We start from the raw sequence: 26127 nt of genomic DNA on the forward strand, positions 1-26127 counted from the left end.
ACATGGATAACCACACAAAGATGAGAACCACATGGACGGCATATGTAGAAAGTACCAGCATGTGAGGTAAAGTTAGATATGAGGAACAGTGCCTCACAGGAGAAGCTATTATGATTTACTACTACTGAGTAAAACTATCATTTATTCTCACTGCAGAAACTGACACTCTGTTTTAGACATCACTGGATATAACTAGCAAGACCGGACCTAAATCAGTGCCTATCTGCACTAAACACCATTACACCATCCATAAATGTCCTAAGTTCCAGACTATCCCAGCATTGTAAAGTCAGTCATTATAACTGATATACTTACAATTTGGCTTACAGTCTTTAAATTTCTCAATGTTGTATTTGTCTATGACCCACAGAAAAACATTCAGAGGGCATCAACCAAACCCTACAAAAGCATAACCATTAGGATGCCTTAAATCTAGCACAATTAGTACTCTATCTAAAAACCATAGAAATAGAGCACAAGTCTTTTTCTTTTGGAGATGGAGTTTTGCTCTTTCGCCCAGGCTGGAGTGCAGTGGCGCGATCTCAGCTCACTGCAACCTCTGCCTTCCAGTTTCAAGCAGTTCTCCTGCCTCAGCCTCCCAAGTAGCTGGGACTACAAACGCCCCAGCTAATTTTTGTATTTTTAGTAGAGACGGGGTTTCACTATGTTGGCCAGGCTGGTCTCAAACCCCTGACCTCATGATCCGCCTGCCTCAGCGTTCCAAAGTGATGGGATTACAGGCGTGAGGCACTGCGCCTAGCCGAATACAACTTTTTTAAGTAAAAAATTATCTATCCAGGAAGAAAGTGCTAGAGACACTGGAACTCTACCCTGTCAAAAGGGAGAAATCCTCGTAAGTGCCCTGGCGTCCAGCTGAGACACCAAAAAGATGGTACCCTGGGAGCAAGAACTATGCCTAGAATAAGGCCTATCCTAGACCATCCAAGTTAGAGGGATTTGGGAAATATCTTGGGCTTTCCACATAATAAAGCATAAAACTGAACATAAACAAGATAAGGATGATCATTCAGTAACTATAATGCTTGCTTTAAAAGAAAAGATTTCTGGTTTTCAGTCTGGCATGTAAGGAGTTTAGAAGTTGCCACTCTGCTCTAAAAAATAAAAAGCTAAACACACTGAAAAATTAACAATTCTTTTTAGATCCATCAGAGAAATGAAGACACAGACCAAACCACTGCCACAAAACTGCAGAGACAGGCAGATACAGAGAACTACTACTCACCAGAAGAGAAACTACTACCAGAACCCTCAGCAGGAACCAGCACTAGAGTAGGAAAATCTAAACTCTGCATTTGCCAAAATACTTGAGGCACAGCATGGATAATCCTGATAATTAAAAATTCCAGGGGGACCTAGTTATAAGACAATACTCATGCTTTTGTGAGTTTTATCTACAGGAGCTCTACCAGGTCTTCACGGTGAATACTGGAGAAATCACCTCATGCATACAACAGTGAGAGGACAAAAGTAACCATTTTGAAATATGCCAGAGGATTCTATTATTCTTAACAAGGTCTGTCCTCAGGAGGAACTATTTTACCAGAGCCTAACCTGTGGGAGTTTTGTCAAAGCCTAACCTTCCTAGGGGAAGGAAAATATTGAACTCCAGCCAGCTATAGCCTTCCATGTAAGGAAAGGGACATACCAAACTCCAGCCCTCTCTAGCCATCCTAGCCCACCTAAGCATAAGGGGAAAAAAAGAAACACTAGTAAAGGTAGCCCAGTGGCACAGACTTGCCAAAAAATTAAAACCTAATCCTAAAACTATAGATCATTTCCCGTCTCCCCACACCTAACCACTATATTACTAAAGGCCCATTTAGGAAAGTTGCATTTCCCAGTATAGGTTGAGTATCCCTTATCCAAAATGTTTGGGACCAGAGGCGTTTTAATTTTTGGATTTTTTCAGATTTTTGAATATTTGCACTACATTTATCAGTTGAGCAAGCTTAATCTGAAAATCCAAAATCTGAACTGTTCCAATGCGTATTTCCTTTGAGTGCCATGTCAGCACTCAAAAAGTTTCCAATTTGGAACATACTGGATTTTGGAGTTTTGAATTAAGGACACGCAACCTGTGCATCGTGTCCACATTTCAATGAAAAATTAAAAGGCATACTAACAAGGAAAAGACAATTTCAAGAGACTGAAAAAAGCATCAGAACCAGAGTCAGATATGGCAGAAATGTTGAAATTACCAGACCAGAAATTTTTTAAAACTATGATTAATATGCTAAGAGCTTTAATGGGAAAAGTAGACAACATGCAAGCACCAATAAGCACTATAAAAATATACATTAGTAGACCGGACATGGTTAAGGAAAAAGTCTGAGTTTGAGAATATAACAGAAAGTTCCAAAACTGAAAATCAGGAGAAAAAAGACTGAATAAAAATGAACACAGTATCTAAGAACCAGAGAACAACTACAAAAAGTATAACATAAGTGAAAAGTGAATACTAAGACAAGGGAGACAGGAACAGAAAAACGTTTGAAGCACTCATGACTAATAATTTACCCAAATTAATATCAGATACCAAACTATAGACCCAAGAAGTTCAGAGAATAGCATGAAGGAAAACTGCAAACAAACAAACTAAAAACTACACCTAGGAGGCATATCATTTTCAAACTACAAGAAATCAAAGGTTAAAAAAAAAAAAGAAAAAGTAAGAAATCTAGAAAGAAGCCAGAGGATAAAAACACCTTACCTACAGAGGGGCAAAAATAAAAATTATATCTAACTTTTCCTTAGAAACCATGCAATCAAGAAGAAGGTAGAGTGAAATATTTAAAATTTCGAGTATCATTAAAAAGTCAGGAAACAACAGGTGCTGGAGAGGATGTGGAGAAATAGGAACACTTTTACACTGTTGGTGGGATTGTAAACTAGTTCAACTATTATGGAAAACAGTATGGCAATTCCTCAAGGATCTAGAACTAGAAGTACCATATGACCCAGCCATCCCATTACTGGGGATATACCCAAAGGATTATAAATCATGCTGCTATAAAGACACATGCACACGTATGTTCATTGCGGCACTATTCACAATAGCAAAGACTTGGAATCAACCCAAATGTCCATCAGTGACAGACTGGATTAAGAAAATGTGGCACATATACACCATGGAATACTATGCAGCCATCAAAAAGGATGAGTTTGTGTCCTTTGTAGGGACATGGATGCAGCTGGAAACCATCATTCTTAGCAAACTATCACAAGAATAGAAAACCAAACACCGCATGTTCTCACTCATAGGTGGGAACTGAACAATGAGATCACTTGGACTCGGGAAGGGGAACATCATACACCGGGGCCTATCATGGGGAGCGGGGAGGGCGGAAGGATTGCATTGGGAGTTATACCTGATGTAAATGACGAGTTGATGGGTGCTGACGAGTTGATGGGTGCAGCACACCAACATGGCACAAGTATACATATGTAACAAACCTGCACGTTATGCACATGTACCCTAGAACTTAAAGTATAATAATAATAATAAATAAATAAATAAAAAAGAAAAAAAAAACACAAAAGGCAGAAAAAGCATGGAAGACAAAAATATTAGCAAAGAACTAGGGGAACAAATAGTAAACATGAACAGATATGGTAGATATTAATTCAACTACAGAAATAATCTCTTTAAACATCAGTGGTCTAAAAACAACAATTAAAAGATTGTCAAAATGGATCAAAAAAACAAGACCCAACTCTATGTTGTCTACAAGAAATCTACTTTAAATAGACAGAAATATATAAATTAAAAGTAAATGAATGAAGAAAGATATGCCACATTAATACTAATCAAAAGAAAGCAGAAGTAGCTATATTAATTTCAGACAGAGCAGGCTTCAAAGCAAAGAATGTTATCAGCGATAAAGGGGGACATGATATCATGATAAAGGAGTGAACACTCCAAAAAAACTTAGAAATCTTTAAAGCATATGTACCTAACAACAGAGCATCAGAATATGTGAAGTAAAAAATGACAGATCCTAGAAGGAGAAATAAATGAATTCATTATTATAGCTGAAGACTCTTACCACATGATCCAGCAATCATGCACCTTGGTTTTTACCGAAAAAAGCTGAAAAATTATGCCCATGCAAAAACCTGCACACAGAAGTTTATAGTAGTTTTATTTATAATTACCAGAACTTGGACATGCCCAAAATGTCCTTCAGTATTTGAATGGACAAACTTGTGGTACGTAACAGGCAATAGGATATTATTCATTGCTAAAAATAAATAAGCTATGAAAAGACATGCAAGAACCTTAACTGCATACTACTAAGTGAACGAATCCAATCTAAAGGGGTTACATACTACATGATTCCAACTGGAATCATAAACATTTTGGAAGAGTTTACAAAGACAATAAAAACATTAGGGGTTGCCAAGAGTTAGAGGGGAGGAGTGAATAAATAGGCAGAACACAGCAGCGAAAATACTATATACTGTATCTATAATGGTAGATATATGTCATTATATATTGTCCAAACTCATAGAATGTACAATACCAAGAGTGAACTCTAACATAAATTATGGGCTTTGGAAATAATGATATATCAATGAAGATTTATCAATTATAATAAATGTATCACTCCGGTGGGGGATACTGATAATGGGAGGGGCTATGCATGTGAGGAATAGGAGTATGTAGGAAATATGCAAAATTTCTCAATTTTGAAATGAACCCAAAACTCCTCTTTTAAAAGGCTTTTGAAAGTCAAAAGAGTATTCACAAAAATTAGGCAGCAAACAAAATTTCAATATTTCAATGAATTCAAAAGTGATCTGGACAGTGAATAAAACTGTAAATTAAGAGAGTTGTAAATGAGAGAAAAAGTACTTAAAAGCAATCCTTCAGAAATGCTTAAAGAAGAATTACAATTATTAACTAAAATAAAACTGAGAATAGCTATAGTAACTTCAGACAGAGCAGACTTTAGAAGAAGAAAAGTTATCAGGGATAAAGAGGGACATACATAATGATAAAAGGGACAATACTCCAGGAAGACATAATAATCCTTAACATGTATTCATCTCACAAAAGAGTGTCAGAATATGTGAAGCAAAAACTGTTAGAACTACAAGGTAAAATGGATAAATTCACTGTTAGAGACCTTAATATCCTTCTACCTGAAATGGAAAGATCCAACAGGCAGAAAATTAGTAAAGACATAGTTCAACTCAATAAAACCATTAATTGACTGGATATAATGGACATCTAGAGACCACTTCATCCAGTAGTAGAACACACATTCTCCTCTGACTCACATGGAATATTCACCAAGACAGACCACATTCCAGGCCATAAAACACACATTCGCAAATTTAAAAGAATAAAATTATACAATGTCTGCTCTCAGACTACAATAGAAATAAAATAAAAATCAATTACAGGAAAATGACAAAAATACTCCCAAAACACTTAGCGATTCAAATAACACTTTTTTAAAAATAATACTTTTAAGTTCTAGGGTACATGTTCACAACGTGCAGGTTTGTTACATAGGTATACACGAATGACACGTTTCTTAATAACACATGGGTCAAAGAAGAAACTTCAGAAGAAATTTTAAAACATTTTGAACTAAATGAAAATAAAAATAAAACTATCAAAATTTATGAGATACAGCAAAAGCAGTGTTTAAAGGGAAATTTATAGTTTTGGATGCTGTTGTAAACGAAATCGTTTGGATTCTATTTCTTTTGGGGTGTGCAGAAATACAACTGATTTATGGTATCTTGATTTTGTATCCTGGCACTCTGCTGAAATCATTTATTAGTTCAAATGGGTTTTTTTGTGGTTTCCTGAGGGTTTTCCATTCATAAAATAATGTCATCTTCAAATACAAATAGTTTTACTTCTTCCTTTCCAATTTGGAAGCATTTTATTTCTTTTTCTTGCGAAATTGCTCCTTAGAACTTCCAGCACAATGTAAAACAGGATTGCCAAAAGCAGGCATACTTGTCTTATTCTTGATCTTAAGGGAAAAGTTGTCCATCTTTTATCACTAAATATGTCAGCTGTGGGTTTGTCACATATGGTCTTTATTATGTTGAGGAAGCATCACTCTATTCCTAGTTTGATAGGTTGTTTTGTTTTGCTTTTTCAAGAGAGGCTGCTTATTTCACTTAAATGCTTTTGCACACCAATTAAGATGTTTTTTTTTCCTTTCATTCTCTTTATGTGGTATATTACATCGATCGATATTTGTATGTTGAGCCACCCTTGTACTCCTTGGATAGATCATAGTAGGTCATGGTGTCGAATCCTTTTAATCTGGGGCTGAATTCAGTGTGCTAGCATTTTGAAGATTTTTACATACTCATTAGAGATACTTGTCTGTAGCTGTTTTCTGTTTGTTTTGCAGTTTCATTTTTGTAGGGTCTTGGGCTGGCTTCAGAATCAAGATAATGCTGACCCCACAGAATAAGTTAGGAAGTTTTGCCTCCTCTTCAATTTTTTTTGAAAGAGTTTGAGAAGGACTGGTGTTAATTCTTCTTTAAATATTTGAAAACATTCATCACTAAAGCTATGATCCTTAGTCTTTCTTCATTGGAAATTTTTTTTAACTAATTCAATTTCCTTATTTTTTACAAATATATTCTGATTTTCTACCTTTTTCTTTTTTGTTAAGAGATGGAATCTTGCTATATTGCCCTAGCTGCAGTGCAGTGAATATAGCCTCAACCTCCTGGGCCCAAGCAATCCTCCTGCCTCAGGCTCCTAAGTAGCTGGAACTCAGAATTTCTACTTCTTGGGTCAGTTTTTCTGGTTTCTGTACCTCTAGAAATTTTTCGATTTCATCTAGGCTATCCAATTTGTTGGTATGCAGTTATTCATAGTTTTCTCACGCAATCCTTTTATTTCTATAAAGTCAGTAGTAATGTCTACTCTTTCATTTATGATTTACTAATTTGAGTATTTTTTTCTTAGTCAATCTAGTTAAAAGTTTGTCAGGGTTTTTTCAAATCTTTTCAAAGAACCTAGTTTGGTTTTCAGTAATTTTTTTTTCTATAGCTTTTCTGTCCTCTATCATGTTTATCTCTGCTCTGATCATTGTTTCCTTCCCTCCACGAACTTTGGGTTTAGTCTGCTCTTCTTTCTCAAGGTGTACGCTTTGATTACTGCTTTCAGATCTTCTTTTTTAATGTAAGCTTTTACAGCTATAAACTTCCCTCTAAGCACTGCTTTTGCTACATCCCTTGAGTTTTGGAATGTTGTGCTTTCATTTTCACTCATCTCAAGATATTTTCTAATTTCCTTTGTAATTTCTTCTATAATCCATTGGTTTTGCAAGGCTCTGTTAATTAATTTCTACATATCTGAGTATTTTCCAATTTTCCTTCTATTATTGATTTCTAGTTTCATTCCATTATGGTTAGGGAAGACACACTGAATGATTTCAATCTTTTTTAAATGTATAAAACTTGTTTTGTGATCAAACATATGGTCTATTTGTGAGACTGTTCCATGTGCACTTGAGAAGAATGTGTATTCTTCTGTTCTTGAGTGTACTGTACATATCTGCTAGGTGCAATGGGTTCATGGCACTGTTCATCCTCTACTTCTTTGTTAATCTTCTTCCTGGTTGTGCTATTCACTATTGAAAGCGAATTACTTAAGTCTCAAATGATTAATGTACAACTGTCTATTCCTCTCTCCAAGTCTTTCAATTTTTGCTATATATATTTTAGGGATTCTGTTGTTAGGTACATACGTGGTTATAATTGCTGTATCTTCCTGACAGATTAATATTATATATTTATCAATATACAATAATTCTCTTTGTCTCTTGGATCCCTTTGGACTTAAAATCTGTTTTGTTTTGTTTTGTTTTTTTATAATAAAACAGCTATTCTAGCTCTCTTCTGGTGTGGAATATCTTTTTCCATCCTTTCAACCTCTATGTAGTTACTTTTATCAGTTTTCTTTATCCTTCATACGACTTTCATTTACCATGTAGTATCTTATTTCAGCCTGCAGAACTCCCAGGAGCATTTCTTGTAGGGCAGATCTATTAGTAACAAACTCCTTTAGCTTTTGCTTATCTGGAAATATCTTAATGTCCCCTTGAGTGGCCCCCTATTCTTTAATAGTTTTGACAGATACAGAATTCTTGCTTGACTTTTTTTTTCTTTTGACACTTTAAATATTGTTAGCCCACAGCTTTCTGGCTTCCATAGTTTCTGATGATAAAACAGTTGTAAATCTTATTGAGAAGTGCTTGTATGTGATGAGTCACTTATCTTTTGCTGCTTTCAAGATTCTGTCTTTTCAAGAATGTGTCTTTGACACATTAGACTATAATGTGTCTCAGTTTGTATCTTTTTGACATTATCCTACCTGAGTTTGTTGAGTTTCTTGAATGTATAGATGCATACCTTCCACCAAATTTTGGAAATTTGGGTCATTATTGCTGCAAATATTCTTCTTGCCCCTTTTATTTCTCCTTTCCTTCTGGAATTACTAAAATGTGAATGCTCTTCTGCTTGATGGATGTCCCACCCATCTCTTAGGCTCTACTTACCTTTCTTCACTCTTTTTTCTGTTTCTTAGACTCAATAAATTCAGTTGTCCTATCTTCAGGTTCACTTATTCTTTCTTCCACCTGCTCACATCAGCTCTTGAATCCCTCTGGTAAATTTTTTATTTCAGTTATTGTACTTCTCAGCTCCAGAATTTCTATTTGGTTTTTTCCATAATTTCTAGCTCTTCATTGATATTCTCTATTTGTTCATACATTATTTTCCTAATTTCCTTCAGTTCTTTGGCCATGGTTTCCTTTATGTCTTTGAGCATATTTCAGATAATGGATTTAAAATCTTTATCTAGTAAATCCAATGTCCAGGCTTCCTCAAGAATGGGTTCTATTTATTCTTTTTTGTTTTAATGAGCAATACTTTTTTCTTCACATGCCTTGTAATTTCTTGTTGAAAACTAAATACTAAAACATTAGATTATAACGTGGTAACTTGGGAAATTAGATTCTCCCCACCTCCCTACGCTTCACTGTTTTTGATTAATCAAGGCTTAGCTTGCATTCAGCCAGCATTTTGAAAGAGATTTCCTTGGATGTCAAAGCTTAAAAACAAAACTAAAACAAAAAAACAAAAGCACTTATCCTAGTCTTTGCAGACTGGCGCTGTGCTGGGATATTCCTTTAAGACTTAGCCATACCATTCACAACTCTGCCTTGGCCTTTACTTACTGCTTGTACTGGGCCTAGCAAGCACACAGTGATAAACTTTATGGTCTTCTTAGGTCTTTCCTGAACATATGTCCTGCCCTGGGCATGCATGCAGCTTTCTAAATTCCCTTCTGTACACTGAGGCTGATTGTCCTAATTTCAAAACAAAAATAATAAAAAACTCTCTCCCAGGCTCTTTTTCCTAGGTCAATTGTATGTCTCACCATAATCTATTGCCCAAAGAAGCTTGCCCAAAAGCAAGTTTTTTTCATTTGCTTTATAATGTGTTCAACCAATGCCCACAATTTTCCTCCCTGACTGGGTTCTAAATTAGGTAAAACAGATATATAGGCATCTGCATCAGCCCTTCAAATAGCTCTCAAGTAGGTTGATCAGACAAACAAATAATCTGCAAATAAGGTCTGCTTTGCTCCCTCTGGAACCAGGGATCTGGGCCCACACTGGGAATGTGGACTGTCATCTTCAAGACTGTTGCCAAGCTGGGGAAGGGGTGAGGCACAGGCAAGTAAAAAAGCCACAAAGTATTCCTTCCACCTTTCAGTTGCCTTTTTCTTGCCTCAGCATTTCTTTGGTTACTATAAACCTTTGACATTTCCAGAGTTCTGACAAAGTTGGATCTGATAGTTTAGGCTTGTTTTTCAATGTTTTTATGGAGAGGTAGGGTTTTGGAGCTGCCTGCTCCAACATTTTCCTGATAGTACTCTACATAGTTATTTTTAAAGACCTAAAAATTGATAGTATAGCCAGATTTCAAAATTTAGCAATGTAACATTTATTATTTTTGCACCATTTTTTCTGAAAAAAGCCTACAGTGACTTATTTCCAGAAATTTCTACTGCTCACTATGAGTTGGAATGTTAAATTGCTAAAACTGCAAATATTTAAGTCACATAAAATAGTAACTTAATGTATAAAATTTCTTAGATACATTTTAATACTTTGACTACAATTATCGTTTGTTTGCTGGCAAGTGCTAGATGATAACAAAACTTCAGAAAATTGAAACAGCCTCTTATTCCTAAATAGATTTTTCCCCTAGATACATGATTGTAGTTTTAAAAGATATATATATAATAGAAACACATTCCACTGGTTAAATTATTTTGAGTAACTATTACGAACATAAAATATAAATATTTCAGGGTGGTATTTCACAAAGAGGATAGTATTCAGCCAAAACCAGCCTTTTTTAGGTGCTTCACCATGTTTAAGAAATATTGTTAAGCAGAATCCGATATTTAAAACATTAGAGTCTACATCTATTAGAGCTCCAAATTGAAATGCTTTAAGCAACTCTTTTTGTAAACAAACTGACAGAATTCAAAAGGCACACATACTTGGTATCCGCTAAAGTCAATCAAAATTATAGCAGTTATAAAGAAAATATATTTTAAAGAAATTATCAATAAAATTTACATATATCATTCTAAAACATTTGTCAATTTTTACTGACAGAAGAGGAAAAAAACAGAACCCTGCAACAACTTAATCTGTAGAATCAAAAATTCAGTCAATTGCTAAATTAATGAGTTCAAGAAAAAATAACAGTCCCAGGTAAGTCATCAATTATGGCTAGTTCCCTCTTTGGCTTTTGTAACTCTATTATACATTTTAACATAACATTGTTAGTTTACTAAAACCATAATACAAATCCATAGTTGGATTTATGAAATATCACTAGGTCATAAAATTAATTTAGTGAATGGGTCAAGGCCAACATTTAACATAATAGAACAGAACAGATAATATCAATGTGCATTGCACATAAGGATATGTATTGTTTCATAAAACTTAATTTCTATTTTATGTATATATGAAAGCAATTCTCTTTCTACTATACCCATAACACTATTCCATCAGAGGAGAGAGTCTATTATGAAATCAAACATACCCTGCTACAGCAGTCTTAAGTATAGGAAAATATTCTCCACACTGCAATGAGATCCTACGTAATTACTTACGAAGAAAACTACCTAAGGGGAAAAAAATTTGATTGTTTTGCTACTTTTATCAGAATACTACCTCACATGTAACTAATTCATAATTCAGAAACCATAAATATCTGAAGGAAACATCTAAGTAACAGGCTCCAAAACACCTCACATTCTAGGGAAGATTTCCATGATTACTCTCAAAGTTGTAAATATAAGATAAATTCATAATACTTGATTGGCATATTAAATTTTGCTCCTTCTCTACTTCAACCATGACTACAATCTTACTCTTTTTCACAAAAATTACTAGGTATACCCTAAGAAGTCTGCTAAACTATTACCTATTTGTGTTATATCAGAATTAAATATGAAATAGATTTATTCCAGTTCTTAATAAATACATACACCTTTTTGAAATGTTTCATTGTGAAATATAAATTGCTGAGAAATTTCCATCAAAGTAAATAAAATCATGCTATACACACAAAATATATATTTCTTCATAAAAAATTTAATATGTTTAAGAACTTCATGAAATGCTTTGCTAGTAAATAATCCTGTACATAGCAGAAATGAATCAAGAAAAATATTAAAACAAGTAAGTCTTTTTGCACAATATGCCTTTGCAAACAAAATAGGCTCCCTTATAAGTTGGTAACATTCTTAATATATAAGTTGTACTGACACACTCAGTACTCACTATTTAGGATAGAGTCTTCCCAAATTTCTTCTTATACCAAGCTTTCAGTTAATTCATGTATAAGGTTTAAATTTAAGGATATTCATCTGCTGAATAAATAATCCACTCTGAGCCAAGAAACCTTAAATGCCATTTCCAAAGGAAGTGTAATTAACAGAAAGTATGCATAATACTATTTTTAACCCCTTATTGTACCAAATATAGGTAATTAGCCCTTTGTTCTAACTTTTATAATCTTCAATTTGGACTTCCATTTATCCCTTCAACATTTAGATATTTAAGTATATATGTCATCTAGTATAATAAAAGGGGAATTAAAAGTTAATTTTTAAAACCTCATGCTGACCCAAACTATGCAGTTGCCCAAAGCAAAATGTGGTAAAAAAAATTTAAGTAACAAAAGCATAAATTTATAAAATGGCTGGTCACAGAAGTTCAGGCTCTCACTACAAAACACAGCAGTTAATTTACTGATTATAACCATGGCACTCTAGTTAACTAATCTAAACAAATATTCATTAATAGGTAAAAAAGATGACTCACTTGAGTCTCTGGGAATTATTTTTAACATAACCATTTAAAATGTTGCTAGAAAACATTTTGAATTAATTCAAGTAAAATCACTTTATAAATGCTAAAATTTACCTGCTTGAGTCCTTCATCAGTAAGTTTGTCCTGGTTGCCTACATGCACTTTCTGAAGTAAAGGACAGTGAGAGGCAACCGCAATAATAGAGGTGTCAGAAAGTTGTTTACACCTGTAGGCTGTATACCTAAGAAGTCCAGGACATTTAAATGCTAGAACACATACGCCAGTATCAGACATACTGCGACAATCAGAAATGTTGATTTCAATTATATTCTGACTTCTTGATGCAATTTTTTCCAATAATTCATCAGTGACCTGGAAGAGAAAAAGTAATAAATTTAAACTTTTGCTAAAAACAAAAATTTATTTTCCATTATTTAAATGCTCCACAATAAACAATATACTAATTAGATTACAGCATGAACAATACAATCAAAAGAGAAACCATCTTAATATTGAAGCATAACAAGAATTTGGTATAATAAAAATATTGTATTTGGTCTTTGTTCCAAATTCTTGCCACAGATTTCCCAAAACTCTTGGAATCTCCTAAGCAATAGAATTTCTTTAGTTATTTATAACAAGCCCTTTAGACCACACCTGAGTTCATACTAATGAAGTGACTTAGAGTGGGACGCCTAGATGGCTTCAGGATGGGGACTGTTTACCAGAAAAACTAAACCTTTGATTAAAGGGTGATTACTTTCAGCACTACTTACAGGAGAGGACGGAAGCTGGAAATTGGGTTATAGAAACTCAAATGACAGAGATTCAGATGGTAAACACATCACAGTGCTGAGAGGGAGGTATATTCCATACCCTGCCTTCTGCATCTCTTCCAGTTGGCTGGCTCTAAGCTATATGCTATATCTTTTATAATAAGCCAGTAAATATAATAAGTATTTTCCACAATTCTGTGAATAGTTGTGGCTAACTATCAAAACCGAGAAAGAAATTAAGGGACTCACAAGTTTATAATTTGTCAGTGAGAAGTTCAGGTGGCTTCTGGGACTTGCAACTGACATCTGAAGTGTGGCTAGTCTTGTGGGACTGAGCCCTTAAACTCAATGATACCTCTGGGAGTTAGCTGAATTAAATTGTTGTACAACCAGTTAGTGTCAGAAAATTATTTGTTAGTGTGGAAAAACTCCACATACTTGATGTCAGAAGTGGTATCAGAAAACACCAACAAAGGATATGTATTCATTTCATTAAAAGCCTAAAAATCTATCCTTAGTGGGAAAATTCAAATTCAGCAAAAACTCACCACAAACAAAACTATATTGAGATTTTCAATGTTTCACTTTCCATTTGTAACCCATGAAATAGTATACATCAGTAATAATGTTATATGAATCTTTACTTTTATACTTAATATCAGATGATACCACAGCACATAAGTTTTTTAATCTTTTACTGTTTCTGTTCAGTACCTCACATATAATTCATAGGTTAGAAAATATACTATTTTGCATATCAAAACACCAAAGACTATATAGAAATGTCCACATCAAAAAGCTTTTCACAGAAGACTCAATTCATCTAGTGAAAAATTCAGATGGTCATCTGAATTTTTGTTTTAAAACTAGCCTATACATATTCTGTGACCAATCACCACATTTCCAAAATACAAAACAAAGTTAACGTTATTCAAGTCCTTTCAGTAAAAATAATGGAGACAGAAAACGCAAATGAAATGTAGAATAGAAGGAAAGAACTACACTGTTAAGTAGCACTTGGAGTAAGAGCCAAAGATAAAACTATCTTTGTTTACACTTGTTGGAAACAACATAAACACAGTTCTCAGAAAAGTTAAAACTCTGACATACCTCTCCTTTTATTTTTTACTTTTTCATCTCCACACCTTACTACCAGCAGCGTGCTGGGTGGGGAAGGGGTTGGGGGTGGAAGAGGAAGCTATTCTTAGTCTGAGTTCATAATAAATAACTCAAACATTCAAGAGCAATGATGCAGCAAGTCAATAGATTGCTTTACACATATCTGCTCTCCATTCTACTGCCCACAACTAACTCCCTCACCATTTTCCTTGGACATAAATATCATGAACCCAAGCAGGTAAATAACAATTATCTTAATTGTTTTAATCTCTTACCAATGAAGCAGAAAAACAGAAAGGGAACAACTTACACACAAATCCTTGTGAGCTTGCTTAACTGGGTTAAAGTGTGTGTTACACACACACAAACACATACACTACCAGTGTGCTGGAGCTGGCTCGTAGCAACTCACAAGAGTTTATAGTGTGCCCCTCTTTCCAAATCTGCATTCAATGGCATAACGTGTAGCTTGACACTGGTCATGGTGGGAGTTTTTATGTAATAGAAATTGGCAAATATTACAAATCAGGGCTTTTTCTAAAGCCAGTTGCTAAACATTTATCAGCACACCAGTAGTAATATACCACGGCAGAACTTAGACCAGGTTTAGTACTTCAATAAAATGCTATTCTTATTGATATTTTTACAAACTTCTAATGCCAAATGTCATCAAGTTTTAAAAATGGAATCTAACAAGTCCAAAAAACTGTTTGCAATAAACACTACAAACTCTTTTTTCCTAATTTATGCCCCTATAAAACACATTAGGCAGCTAAGCAACAGGAAGAGTAGAAAGTCCACCAAAAGGAAAGTTAAGGAAAAAAAAAAAGGTTATCGTAGCCCATTTTACTTCCATTTCTTCATCTGTAAACCAGAAAAAATAATAGTATATACTCACAGAGTTGTTGGGTGGATCAAATGAATTAATATGTATAAAGTCCTTAGAACAGTACACAGCACAGAGGCAGTGCTACAAAAATGTTTGCCATCATTTTCTACTATTAAACTATTTGTAATATGATCTCCCACAGAAAGAACTTTAATAAGTTTTTGAAAAGGTAATGGAAAAAGACAAAGACAAAAAGAATTAAAAAGCAACCCTAAATTACCAATCTACATGAAAAACCATCTTGTTTACTATGAGAATCTAGCTTTAACTTGAAATCATATACACAAAAAACTACAAAAGCACGAAACTGTAGATTATAGTCATTTGAACTATCTTAAAAAACAAGAAGAAAGTAAAGATTTCTGAAGAGGAATAAAGATATTTTTTGAGTAGGTCATATGACTGTTACTTAGAATTCAATTCCATACCTGCTGACGACTACTAAGATCCAGCTGCTTCCAAAACTGGAAGTCTAAACAAAGGTCACGCCAGTACTTGCAAACCAATGATGCAGAAAGGCAACGCTCGTCCAGTGACAAATTGGAAAATATCTGTGAATAAAAAATGGTACCATGTAATATGTGCTAAACATTTTCAAGGCACAGGAAAAGGTTTCTATTATAGTTAGAAAAAGTTAACTTTTTAAAAAGAAAACCTTCTTGAATAAAAGTGGCCATTACTGTAAGTCACTGAAAGAGACCACCTTAAAGAGAAACTATGATATAGGAGCTAAAAACGAACTGATGTTATCTTTTCTGTAAGAAGAGGAGGGGAAGAGAACAGGCATGTACTGACATGTGTGTTCATGTACATCTTTGTGTTTGCTTATATTTAAAAAACAACAACAACAACAAAGAATTGAAAGCATAAACCAAAAACTAATTAAAAAAAAAACTATTTACCTTTCTGGGAAGGGAAAAAAGACTAGGGAAGAAAGAATGACAAACTTGAGATTACTCTGAAGTTTCACAGTTTGACCTTGGAGCCACAAGAACTTTTCATATATGATTTAAGAAAAAAAGAAAAACAAAAGTAAATCATAAGAAAGGTACTTAACCTTTATGGTATCTTTTCCAAAATATCCATAACCCCAATCTAATAATAAAGAAAATATATATACCAAATGTGGGACATTCTACAAAATACTGAATCAAAACTCCTCAAAAAATTCAAGGTCATGAAAAACAAACAAAAAAAAAGAAAGTATCACAGTCCAGAGGAGACTAAGAAAGAATGACAACTAATGGTACCCAGTTAGATCCTTGGCACAGAAAAAGACATTAATGGAAAAACTGGTGAAACCACATAAAGACTGGAGTTTAACTAATAGTAATGTACCAATGCTGATTTCATAGTTTTGGCAAATGTACCACAGTGTCAGAAGAAAATAAAATCAGGGAAAGCAAACAGGTATGAAAGGAAAATAAGTCTCGGGACCCCAAAATTGCTAAGCCAAAGACAAAAGTCAAGGTGGGAACTGCATCAGGCAAGCCTGCCTCCCATTTTATTCCTAAATAAGATAGCTACAAGGATTTAAAAAAAATAAAAAATAAAAAAAAAAAAAAAAGCTACGTACTTCCCTCACAATTTGACCACAAGGAAATTCTCTATGAACCTCAAGATCTTGACCCTAAAGCAATTCTGTTGAATTTCACCCTGACCACGTAAATTGATAGCTTCTCTTCACAGATGTGGGACAAATGACGACAGAACACGCTCATTCCTCTGCTCACCTGAGACAAATGCATATCTGATTGCTTCCTCTGCCAGACTGTTTATATTAAAATGCAGGTTCTCTGAGTCAGACTAAGGCAAAAGTGATTATGCCTCTACACCCCCTCAGGTGTAAATTACGTATTCAGTGAAAGGCTGATAAAAGACCCAAAAGAATGCAACCTTTTATCTTTTAACTACCTATAACCTGGAAGTCCTGACTTGAGTCTGTCCCTCCTTTCTGGACCGAACCAATGTATGTCTTATGTCTCGTGTCTCCCTAAAATGTACAAAACTAGGTTGTGCCCAACCACCTTGGGCACATGTTCTCAAGATCTCCTGAGGACTGTGTCACAGGCCACTGATCACTCACATGTGGCTCAGAGTAAATCTCTTCAAATATTTTACAGAGTTTGACTGCTTTCATCAACACTAGATAAGGAATACAGAGGAAATCTCTGTACTATCATTGCAATTTTTCTATAAATCTAAAAGTATTCCATGTCGAAACACCATATATTTTAACTATATACAATAAAAATAAAATTATTCCAAAATAACATCTACTCTAAAAAATAATTTTTAAAAGTTACATCATAAAAAGATGATTAGGGTCAGGATGAGGGCCAAAACAAATCTTGGAAAATTAAAAGCTATATCAACAAATACCATGTGTGGGCCACACTGGCAACCAGAATTGAACTAACTCTAAGAAGATACTTTTGAGGCAATCAAATAAAACTGAATATAAAAGATACTAATTTAAAGGAATTATTAAATAAGATTAAACACTGAAATAAATGTGAGCTATACATTTAAAAAAATTAATAAAAACAAGTAAGATCATTATTTACCCAATTATTCCAGTTCAGGGTTGCAGGTGACCAGCGGTCAGGGCACAAAGTAGGAACTAACAATGGACAGGGCACCAATGCACCACAGGGCACACCTACACTCACTCATACCAGGACCATCTAGACATATGCACACCTTATACACAACCTAATGTACACAGCTTTGCGATGTGGGAAGAAACCAAATCAGAGTACCCAGAGAAAACATGTGCAGGCATGGGGAGAACATGCAAACTCTACACAGACAGTGGGCCCGGCTAGGAATTGTTTTTTTTTTTTTTCTCTCATCAACATTATAACAAAATGATGTTGAACTAAAGGCTATTAGTCAAGGATTTGTTGTAATACATAAATGATTTCAATTATAATTATGACCGAAACAACTTACCTCTATATGGACAAAAGTTGTAGACGTATAAGCTTGAATCTCTACTATGTTTAAATCTTGGGCCTTGGGAAAACAACTGCCTGTTCCCTTCACAACCAGCTTTTCCTCCAACATGTCTAGTGAGAAGTACAGAATATCATAAAAGTGGCCCGGCATGGTGGCTCACGCCTGTAATCCCATTGGGAGGCCGAGGCCGGTGGACCATGAAGTCATGAGTTCAAGACCAGCCTGGCCAAAATGGTGAAACTCTGTCTCTATTAAAATACAAAAATTAGCCAGACATGGCGCGTGCCTGTAGTCCCAGCTATTCAGGAGGCTAAGGCAGGAGTACCATTTGAACCTGGAAGGTGGAGGTTGCAGTGAGCCAAGATCGTACCATTGCATTCCAGCCTGTGCAACAGAGCAAGACTCCGTCTCAAAAAAAAAAAAAAAAAAACCATAAAAGTCACTAGCAAATTTGTCTCCCATGCCAGCAAACATGTATTAAGCCCACTACAGCCTTTCACTTGCAGACATTACAACTGAAATATCTGAACAATATACTAAAAGCAATTACCTCAAAACTCTAAAAAGTTAGTGACGGATTGTGGAAGGGTACCAAAATTTGAAGAATGGTCAATAACAGAGATGAGTTTCCTAGGGTTTTTTTTTTGTTTCCCCCTTTAATCCCCTAGCATGGAATTCAGGGTGGCCCTGTACAGAAATGCACAGGAGGTAAATATCAACAAAAATTCAGAGAAAAAGCTATCTTTCTGGACAAAGGACCAGGAAAATGGGCCTCTGCAAGACAGAGAATGTGAGAAGAATCTTCATTTTTGGTTTTCCTTTCTTCTCCTTTTCTCTTTTCTCCCTATTGGCTATGTCTCAAATGCTATGTCAGTAGCAGAGCTGCAATACAGACCCCAAAAGTAAACCCACCATTCTTGCCAAAAGATTTGGTGAAGAAGACTCTGTGGTCCAATAAGTAAGCAAGGAATCCCCACTACTGTTTCTTAATTTTATCATAAAAGCAGCTCCAGTCATGCAAAACCACACAGCAGCACAAGTGGCTGTATCTCTGAGAGACACTCCATCTTTCTAGCCAGATAACCAAATAAACTTTTATTGGCACACAAAACATAAATGAATGTGTACAACTATGTGCCAATAAAACATGATTTACAAAAACTGACAGTGGATTTGGCCTGTGAAGGGCCACAGTTTGCTGGTCCATTCACAAGAAAAAAGGAAATGAAAAGAAACTGCCCATGAGGAAACCCAGACGTTGGACTTACTAGACAAAGACAACAATTTAAGACATGTTTACAGACTTAAAGAAAATTGCGGACCAAGAACTAAAGGAAATTATGAGAACCAAGTAGAAATGTCTCACCAAATAGAGAATATTAATATAAAGTAGAAATTATGAAAATAAATCAAATAAGAATTCTAGAACTAAATTATACAATCACTGACATTTAAAAATTCACCACAGAGAGTCAACAGATTAGAGCAAGCAGAAGTGTTATATAAATGAGCCAAAGATGACCTCTGTGTATTGGTCCTTAGGTTATTTCTTCATTGAAGGATGAGACTCATTAGCTCAAGAGCCCGCTAGTACCAAACTCAATTTTTTACACATCCCACCATGCTGCTGAGTGACATCACCCAGACAGGTAAGCCTGCTCTCCAATTCTCCTGTATCCCACAAGGGTTGCCTTGCCCTTCTCCCCTTCTGGGTGGTGGTCTACCTCACTGTAAGTCTCTGCACAGCTTCATGCTGTAAAGGAATTTTCCTCTCATGTAATCCTGTCCAACTGCCACCAAATGAAGCTTGCTGTGTGTTACCACCTCTTATAATCATATCTCTTTCTTGAGAAGCATCAAAATCCCTTGAACCTCTAAAGAAGAAAGAATCAGCAAACCTAAAAATAGGTCAATTAAAATTAAAATTAAAATTACCGAGTCTGTGGACTGAAGGAAAATGAACATACCTGTGGAACACCACCAAACATGCATATAATTGGAGTCACAGAAGAAGAGAGAGTGAAAGAGGCTTAAATATTTGAAGAAATAATGGCTAAAACTTTCCAAATCTGATGAAAGACATTAATCTAACTCATAAACTCAATGAATTCCAAGCAGGATAAATGCAAAAAGATCCACATCAAGATGCATCATAATCAAATTGTTGAAAGACAAAAACCGAGAGAACCCTGAAAGCAGCAAGAAAAATGCAACTCATGAAAAGTACACTCAATATGATTAACAACTGATATTTCACTGGAAACATTGGAGACCAGAAGGCAGTGGGATAACATATTCAAAATGCTGAAAGGAAACTGTCAACCAAGAATCCTCTATCTGGTAAAACAACCCTTTAAAAATAAAGGCAAAATTAAGATCTTTCCAGATAAACAAAAACTGAGGAAGTCTGTGACTGGTAGACTTCCCCTAAAAGAAATGCTATAAAGAGTCCACCAGGCTGAAATGTAAGGGCATCAGACAGTGGCTTAAAATCACAAAACAAATAAAGGACACCAGTAATTGTTGGCATTTACATAGGTAGACATAAAAGTGCATATTAATGTGTCTTTGGTTTGTAATGCCTCCTCTTTGCTATATGATTTAAAAGACTACATAAAACAGTAATTATGAATCTATATTGATTGGCACAAAATACATAAAGCTGTAACTTGTGTCAGTAACAACAAATACAGGAGCAAAGCTTTTATATACCACTGAAACTAAACTGGTATTAATTCAAACTAAATTGTTATAATATATAGTGTTAATTACAACCCCCAGGGAAAATACTGTGAAATACACATATAATTATTTACTGTATTTTATTTATATATGTAATTCTCATATATACATATAATTCCCACATTACATAAAGATAATATATTTAAATATATTAATATATTTATACTTTAGTTATATTAGATTATTTATAACATATTTAAATATATTAACATATTTATACTTTTGATTTATATTAATATATTTAGATATGTTACATTTATTTATATAATGTGAGAATTATATGTACATATGAGAAGGGGATCAAAATGGTACACTAGAAAATACCTGACATAAAGAACAGCATCAGAGGAATTGACAAAAAATATATAAGACATAGAGAAAACAAACAATAAAATAGTAAATGCATTTCCTTATCACTAATTACACTAAATGTAAACGGGCTAAACTTTCCGGTTAAGACACATAGGGCCAAGGCCAGGCACAGCGGCTCACACGTGCAATCCTAGCACTTTTGGGAGGCTGTGTTGAGTGGATCACTTGAGCCCAGGAGTTCAAGACCAGCCTGGGCAACATGGCAAGACCCTATCTCCACAAAAAAAAAAAAAAAAATGACAAAATTAGCCAGGCATGGTGGTATGCACCTGTGGTCTCAGCTACATGGGAGGCTGAGGTTGGAGAATAGCTTGAGCCCAGGAGGTCGAGGCTGCAGTGAGTTGTGATCGTGCCACTGCATTCCAGCCTGGACAACAGACTGAGACCCTGTCTCAAAAAGAAAGACACAATGAATGACAGGATGAAACTTAAAAACACAATCTAATTATAAACTGTTTACAAGAGACTCACTTTAGATCCAAAACTATATACAGATTGAGAGTAAAAGCATGGAACAATACATATAGCAAAAACTGACAGAATTGAAAAGAAAAAAAATAAAAAGAGTTCTGCATTAATGCTTGGAGACCGCAACACACAACTTTTAATAATGGACAGAATAACCAGACAAGAGATGAAGAAGTAAAATGAATACCTGAACAAAACTTAAATTGGGCCTATCAGATATCTCTAGAACACTACACAAAACAGAATACACATTCTTCTGAAGTGTGTAAAAACATTCTCAAAGACCGAAGTCTAAAATACTACACTACAAGTCAAGTCTCAACAAATTTTAAAATATTAAGCTCATACAAAGTATCTTTTCCAATGACAATGAAAGGAAATTGGACATCAGTAACAGAGGCCAGGAACGGCAGCTCAGGCCTATAATTCCAGCATTTTGGGAGGCCGAGGGAGACAGATCACTTGAGCCCAGGAGTTTAAGACCAGCCTGGGCAACATGGCAAAACTCTTATTTCTACAAAAAAAAATACAAAAATTAGGTGGGTGTGGTGGCACGCGCACCTGTAATCCAAGGTACTAGAGAGGTTGAGGTGGGAGGACTACTTGAGCCCAGAAGGCAGAGGTTGCAGTGAGCCATGATCATGCCACCGCACTCCAGCCTGGGTGATACAGAGACTCTGTTTCAAAAAATGAAAGAAAAGAGGAGAAGGGAGGGGAGGGAAGAGGAGGGGAAATCACTAACAGGAGGAAATCTGGAAATTTCACAAATACATGAAAATTTAACAATCAACAAGTAAGAAGAACTAATAAAGAAAATTGAAAATAATTTGAAATTAATGAAAACAAAAACATATAGCAAAATATATGGGATACAGATACAAGTAACCACATATAAAAAGAAGAAAGATCTTGAATTGGCAACCTAAACTTCTACCTTAAGAAACTATTAAAAAAAACTCAACACAAACCAAGCAGAAACAAGGGGAAAAAATAGAGCTAATACAAATGAAATATAGACTAGAAAAATAACAGATGATCAACAAAACCAAAAGTTTATTCTTTAACATGATCAGGCCAAGCACAATGGTTCACACCTATAATCCCAGCACTTTGGGAAGCCAAAGTGGGAGGACTGCTTGAAGCCAGGAGTTTGAGATCAGTCTGGAAAACACAGCAAGACCCTGTCTCTACAAAAATTATTTAAGAAATTAACCAGGCATGCGCCAGCATGCCTGTGGACCCAGCTACTCAGGAGGCTGAGAGGAGGGAAAGCCACTTGAGCCCAGGAGTTTAAGGCTGCACTTCCATTTACATAGCTATAAGCTATGATCACATCACTGCACTCAAGCCTGGGTGACAGAGACCCTGCACACACACACACACACACACACACAAAATTTTGGCTAGACTAAGAATAAAGAGAGATTCAAATTTTAAAATCATGTATAAAAATGGGAACATTAATACCAACCTTACAAAAAGTACACAATTATAAGAGAATACTGTAATTGTGTGCTGCCAAATTGATGAAATAGATGACGAATTCCTAGAATATATACTATAAAAACCGACTCAAAAGAAACAGAAAATCTGAATGGATGTACAGCAAGTAAAAAGATGGAATATGTAATAAAAAACAAAAAACTTACAACAAAGAAAAGACAAGAACCAGATAGCCTCACTAGTAATATGCTTAAATCAGAATGAAAACCAATCTATCTTAAATTCTTCCAAAAACTGAGAAGATGGGATAACACTTCCTAACTCATGCTATAAGGCCAGCATATTCTGATACCAAAGCCAGGCAAAGAAATCTCAAGAAACTATAGACCAATGTCCCTTATGAATACAGATGTGAAAATCTTCAATAAAATATAAGGAAACTAAATCCACAGTATAGTAAAAGGGTTATACACCATGACCAAGTAGGATTTATCCCTTGGAATGCAAGGATGGTTCAACATATGAAAAAAACCCATGTAACACACCATATTAATAGAATAAAGGTTTAAAAAAAAAAGATCATCTCAATTGATTCAAGAAAAAGCACTGGACAAAATCCAACACCCTTTCTTGATTAAAGCATTCAGAAATATAGGAATAAAAGAACACTTCCTCAACCTGAGAAACAGCATCTACCAAAAACCCCTAGTTATCATTATACTTAATGGTAAAAGACTAAAAGTTTTTCCCCAAAATTGGAAACAAAAGAAGGATGTCTGCATCATGACTTCTACGCAACACTGTACTGGAGATTCCGGCCAAGGCAATTAGACATGGAATATAAATAAAAGGCATCCAGATTGGGGAACTGGAATTAAAACATCCTATATTCACAGATTTCATGATCTTATATAGAGAAAATCCCAGAGAATAAACACAAAACTTAATGTTAGAATAAGCAATTTTTTTTTTTTTTGAGACGGAGTCTCACTCTGTCGCCCAGGCTGGAGTGCAGTGGCACAATCTCGGCTCACTGCAAGCTCCGCTTCCTGGGTTCACGCCATTCTCCTGCCTCAGTCTCCCAAGTAGCTGGGACTACAGGCGCCCACCACCACGCCCAGCTAATTTTTTTGTATTTTTTTTAGTAGAGATGGGGTTTCAGCATGTTAGCGAGGATGGTCTCGATCTCCTGACCTCGTGATCCACCCACCTTGGCCTCCCAAAGTGCTGGGATTACAGGCATGAGCCACCGCACCCAGCTGCAAATATTTTTATATACTAGCAATGAATCATCTGAAGATGAAATTAAGAAAGCACTTCCATTTATAATAGCATCAAAAAGAATAAAACTTTTTTTAAAGCTCTCATTTGTTTATTGAGATTTCCAATTTGTTGGGTCAATGTCATCATATTCTACTGTAATTATTTAAATAATGTTTCCTTTCTTTTACCATGTTTATAATAGCAGTTTGAAGTCTTTGCTCAGTCTAATCTCTAGGCTCACTCAGAGTCAGTTTCTATTAACTGCCTTTTTTTTCCCTCAGTATGGGTCTCTTTACGTGTCTTAAAATTTTTTGTTAGAAACTGGACATTTTGGATGACACAGCCAGCGTATATATTTTTTTCTTTTTTTCTTTTTTTTTGAGACAGAGTCTCACCCTGTTGCCAGGCTGGAGTGCAGCGGCATGATCTCGGCTCACTGCAATCTCTACCTCGCAGGTTCAAGCTGAGATTACAGGTGTGAGCCACCACGCCTGGCCGCCAGTGCAGAATTGTATATTTCCAAGCCTTTTAGCATGTCTGGCCCTAAACTGTGGAATCTGTGTTCTGGGCAGTGTGACTACCTCTGTTCAGATTTTAATTCACATATATATATTTTAGCCTGGCTTTCTAGGGAGTCATCCTGTGTCTGAATAGCTTAGTTTTCAGCTATGTATATGCCAAAGATATGCTCAAACAGCTTGAGCCTGCTCTTCAATCTGTGTGTGGGTTAAGAAGGGCATATTCAAAGCTTAGAGAATTCTCATCTGCCTTGGCCCTTGCTCTCAGTTAGAAAACCTCAGGTCTCCCCTACACATGTGCATAGTTCCACAATATGCCAGGATATGTGGAGTGGTCATCCCTTTATGGTTCTCTCATTTCCAGGGTCTGCCTTTTAATGTCTTCCACTCACCCCAACTGGCACTACAACCTTAAAGGAGCAAATACATGGTTTTTTCTTCTTTTTCCCTACCAAGTTCAGTACATTTTATCGACAAAGGTTTTTATTCATTGCCTCAAATTGAATCAACTCGCTGGCAGCAAAGCTGCTGGTTTTCCAAACTACAGTTCTTGCCAAAAGTGCTGGGACAGGAGGTCACATTAGAAGCCTACATGAGAATGCTGTAGACTTGCACTATTCTTACCTGAAGCTCTAACAGTTTTCCTAAGAATAAATGTTTCTCCGTGTTTTTCTTTGCTTTTGGTTGATTTCCAGAGTTCAAATAGTTTTGGGCAATTTTGCCAGTTTTATACTTTTTTGTGTGTGGAAAGGATTCACCAAACTCTTCATGCAGCCACAGGTGAAAGTACATTTCTTGTGAATATTTTTATGCCCGTCCTCCTCATTTTATAAATGAGAAAATAAAAATTTAGGAGGCCTAGATCATATTTTTAAGGTTAAAGGACTATGCGGTCTTAAAGGGCTAATTTGTCAGTTAACAATCAACATGTAGGGCATGGTCACTGGAACCAAGTAGCATCTTGTCTGAAACATGCCTGACTTTAGCTGTTATCTTTTTTGTAAAAGTGGTATGGCTGTTATAAACCACAGGCCATTGACTAAATCCAGATTTGGTTTATCCAAGTGAAGAAATTTAAGATGTGGGTAATAAGCATAAAACAGGGTATTTTGCCAAAGCTAAACAACTTTTTAAAGAAACTATTAAAATGCATTTTTGACTGCTTT

At 35.4% G+C, this 26127-nt stretch overlaps 1 protein-coding gene across 2 annotated transcripts in view; it reads right to left on the minus strand.

Moving 5' to 3' along the window:
• FBXL17 (F-box and leucine rich repeat protein 17) overlaps positions 1–26127 on the minus strand; it is a 545014-nt gene that overhangs the window by 514862 nt on the left and 4025 nt on the right. For both annotated transcript variants that reach the window (XM_015140531.3, XM_078005091.1), the window contains exons 2-3: positions 15623–15745; positions 12525–12782 (exon numbers count right to left, since the gene is read on the minus strand). In XM_015140531.3, coding sequence (XP_014996017.3) covers positions 12525–12782; positions 15623–15745 — 381 coding nt within the window. The remainder of the gene's footprint in view (positions 1–12524; positions 12783–15622; positions 15746–26127) is intronic.

Source organism: Macaca mulatta, chromosome 6, assembly GCF_049350105.2.
Source record: "Macaca mulatta isolate MMU2019108-1 chromosome 6, T2T-MMU8v2.0, whole genome shotgun sequence".
In the NCBI taxonomy this organism is placed as follows: Eukaryota; Metazoa; Chordata; class Mammalia; order Primates; family Cercopithecidae; genus Macaca; species Macaca mulatta.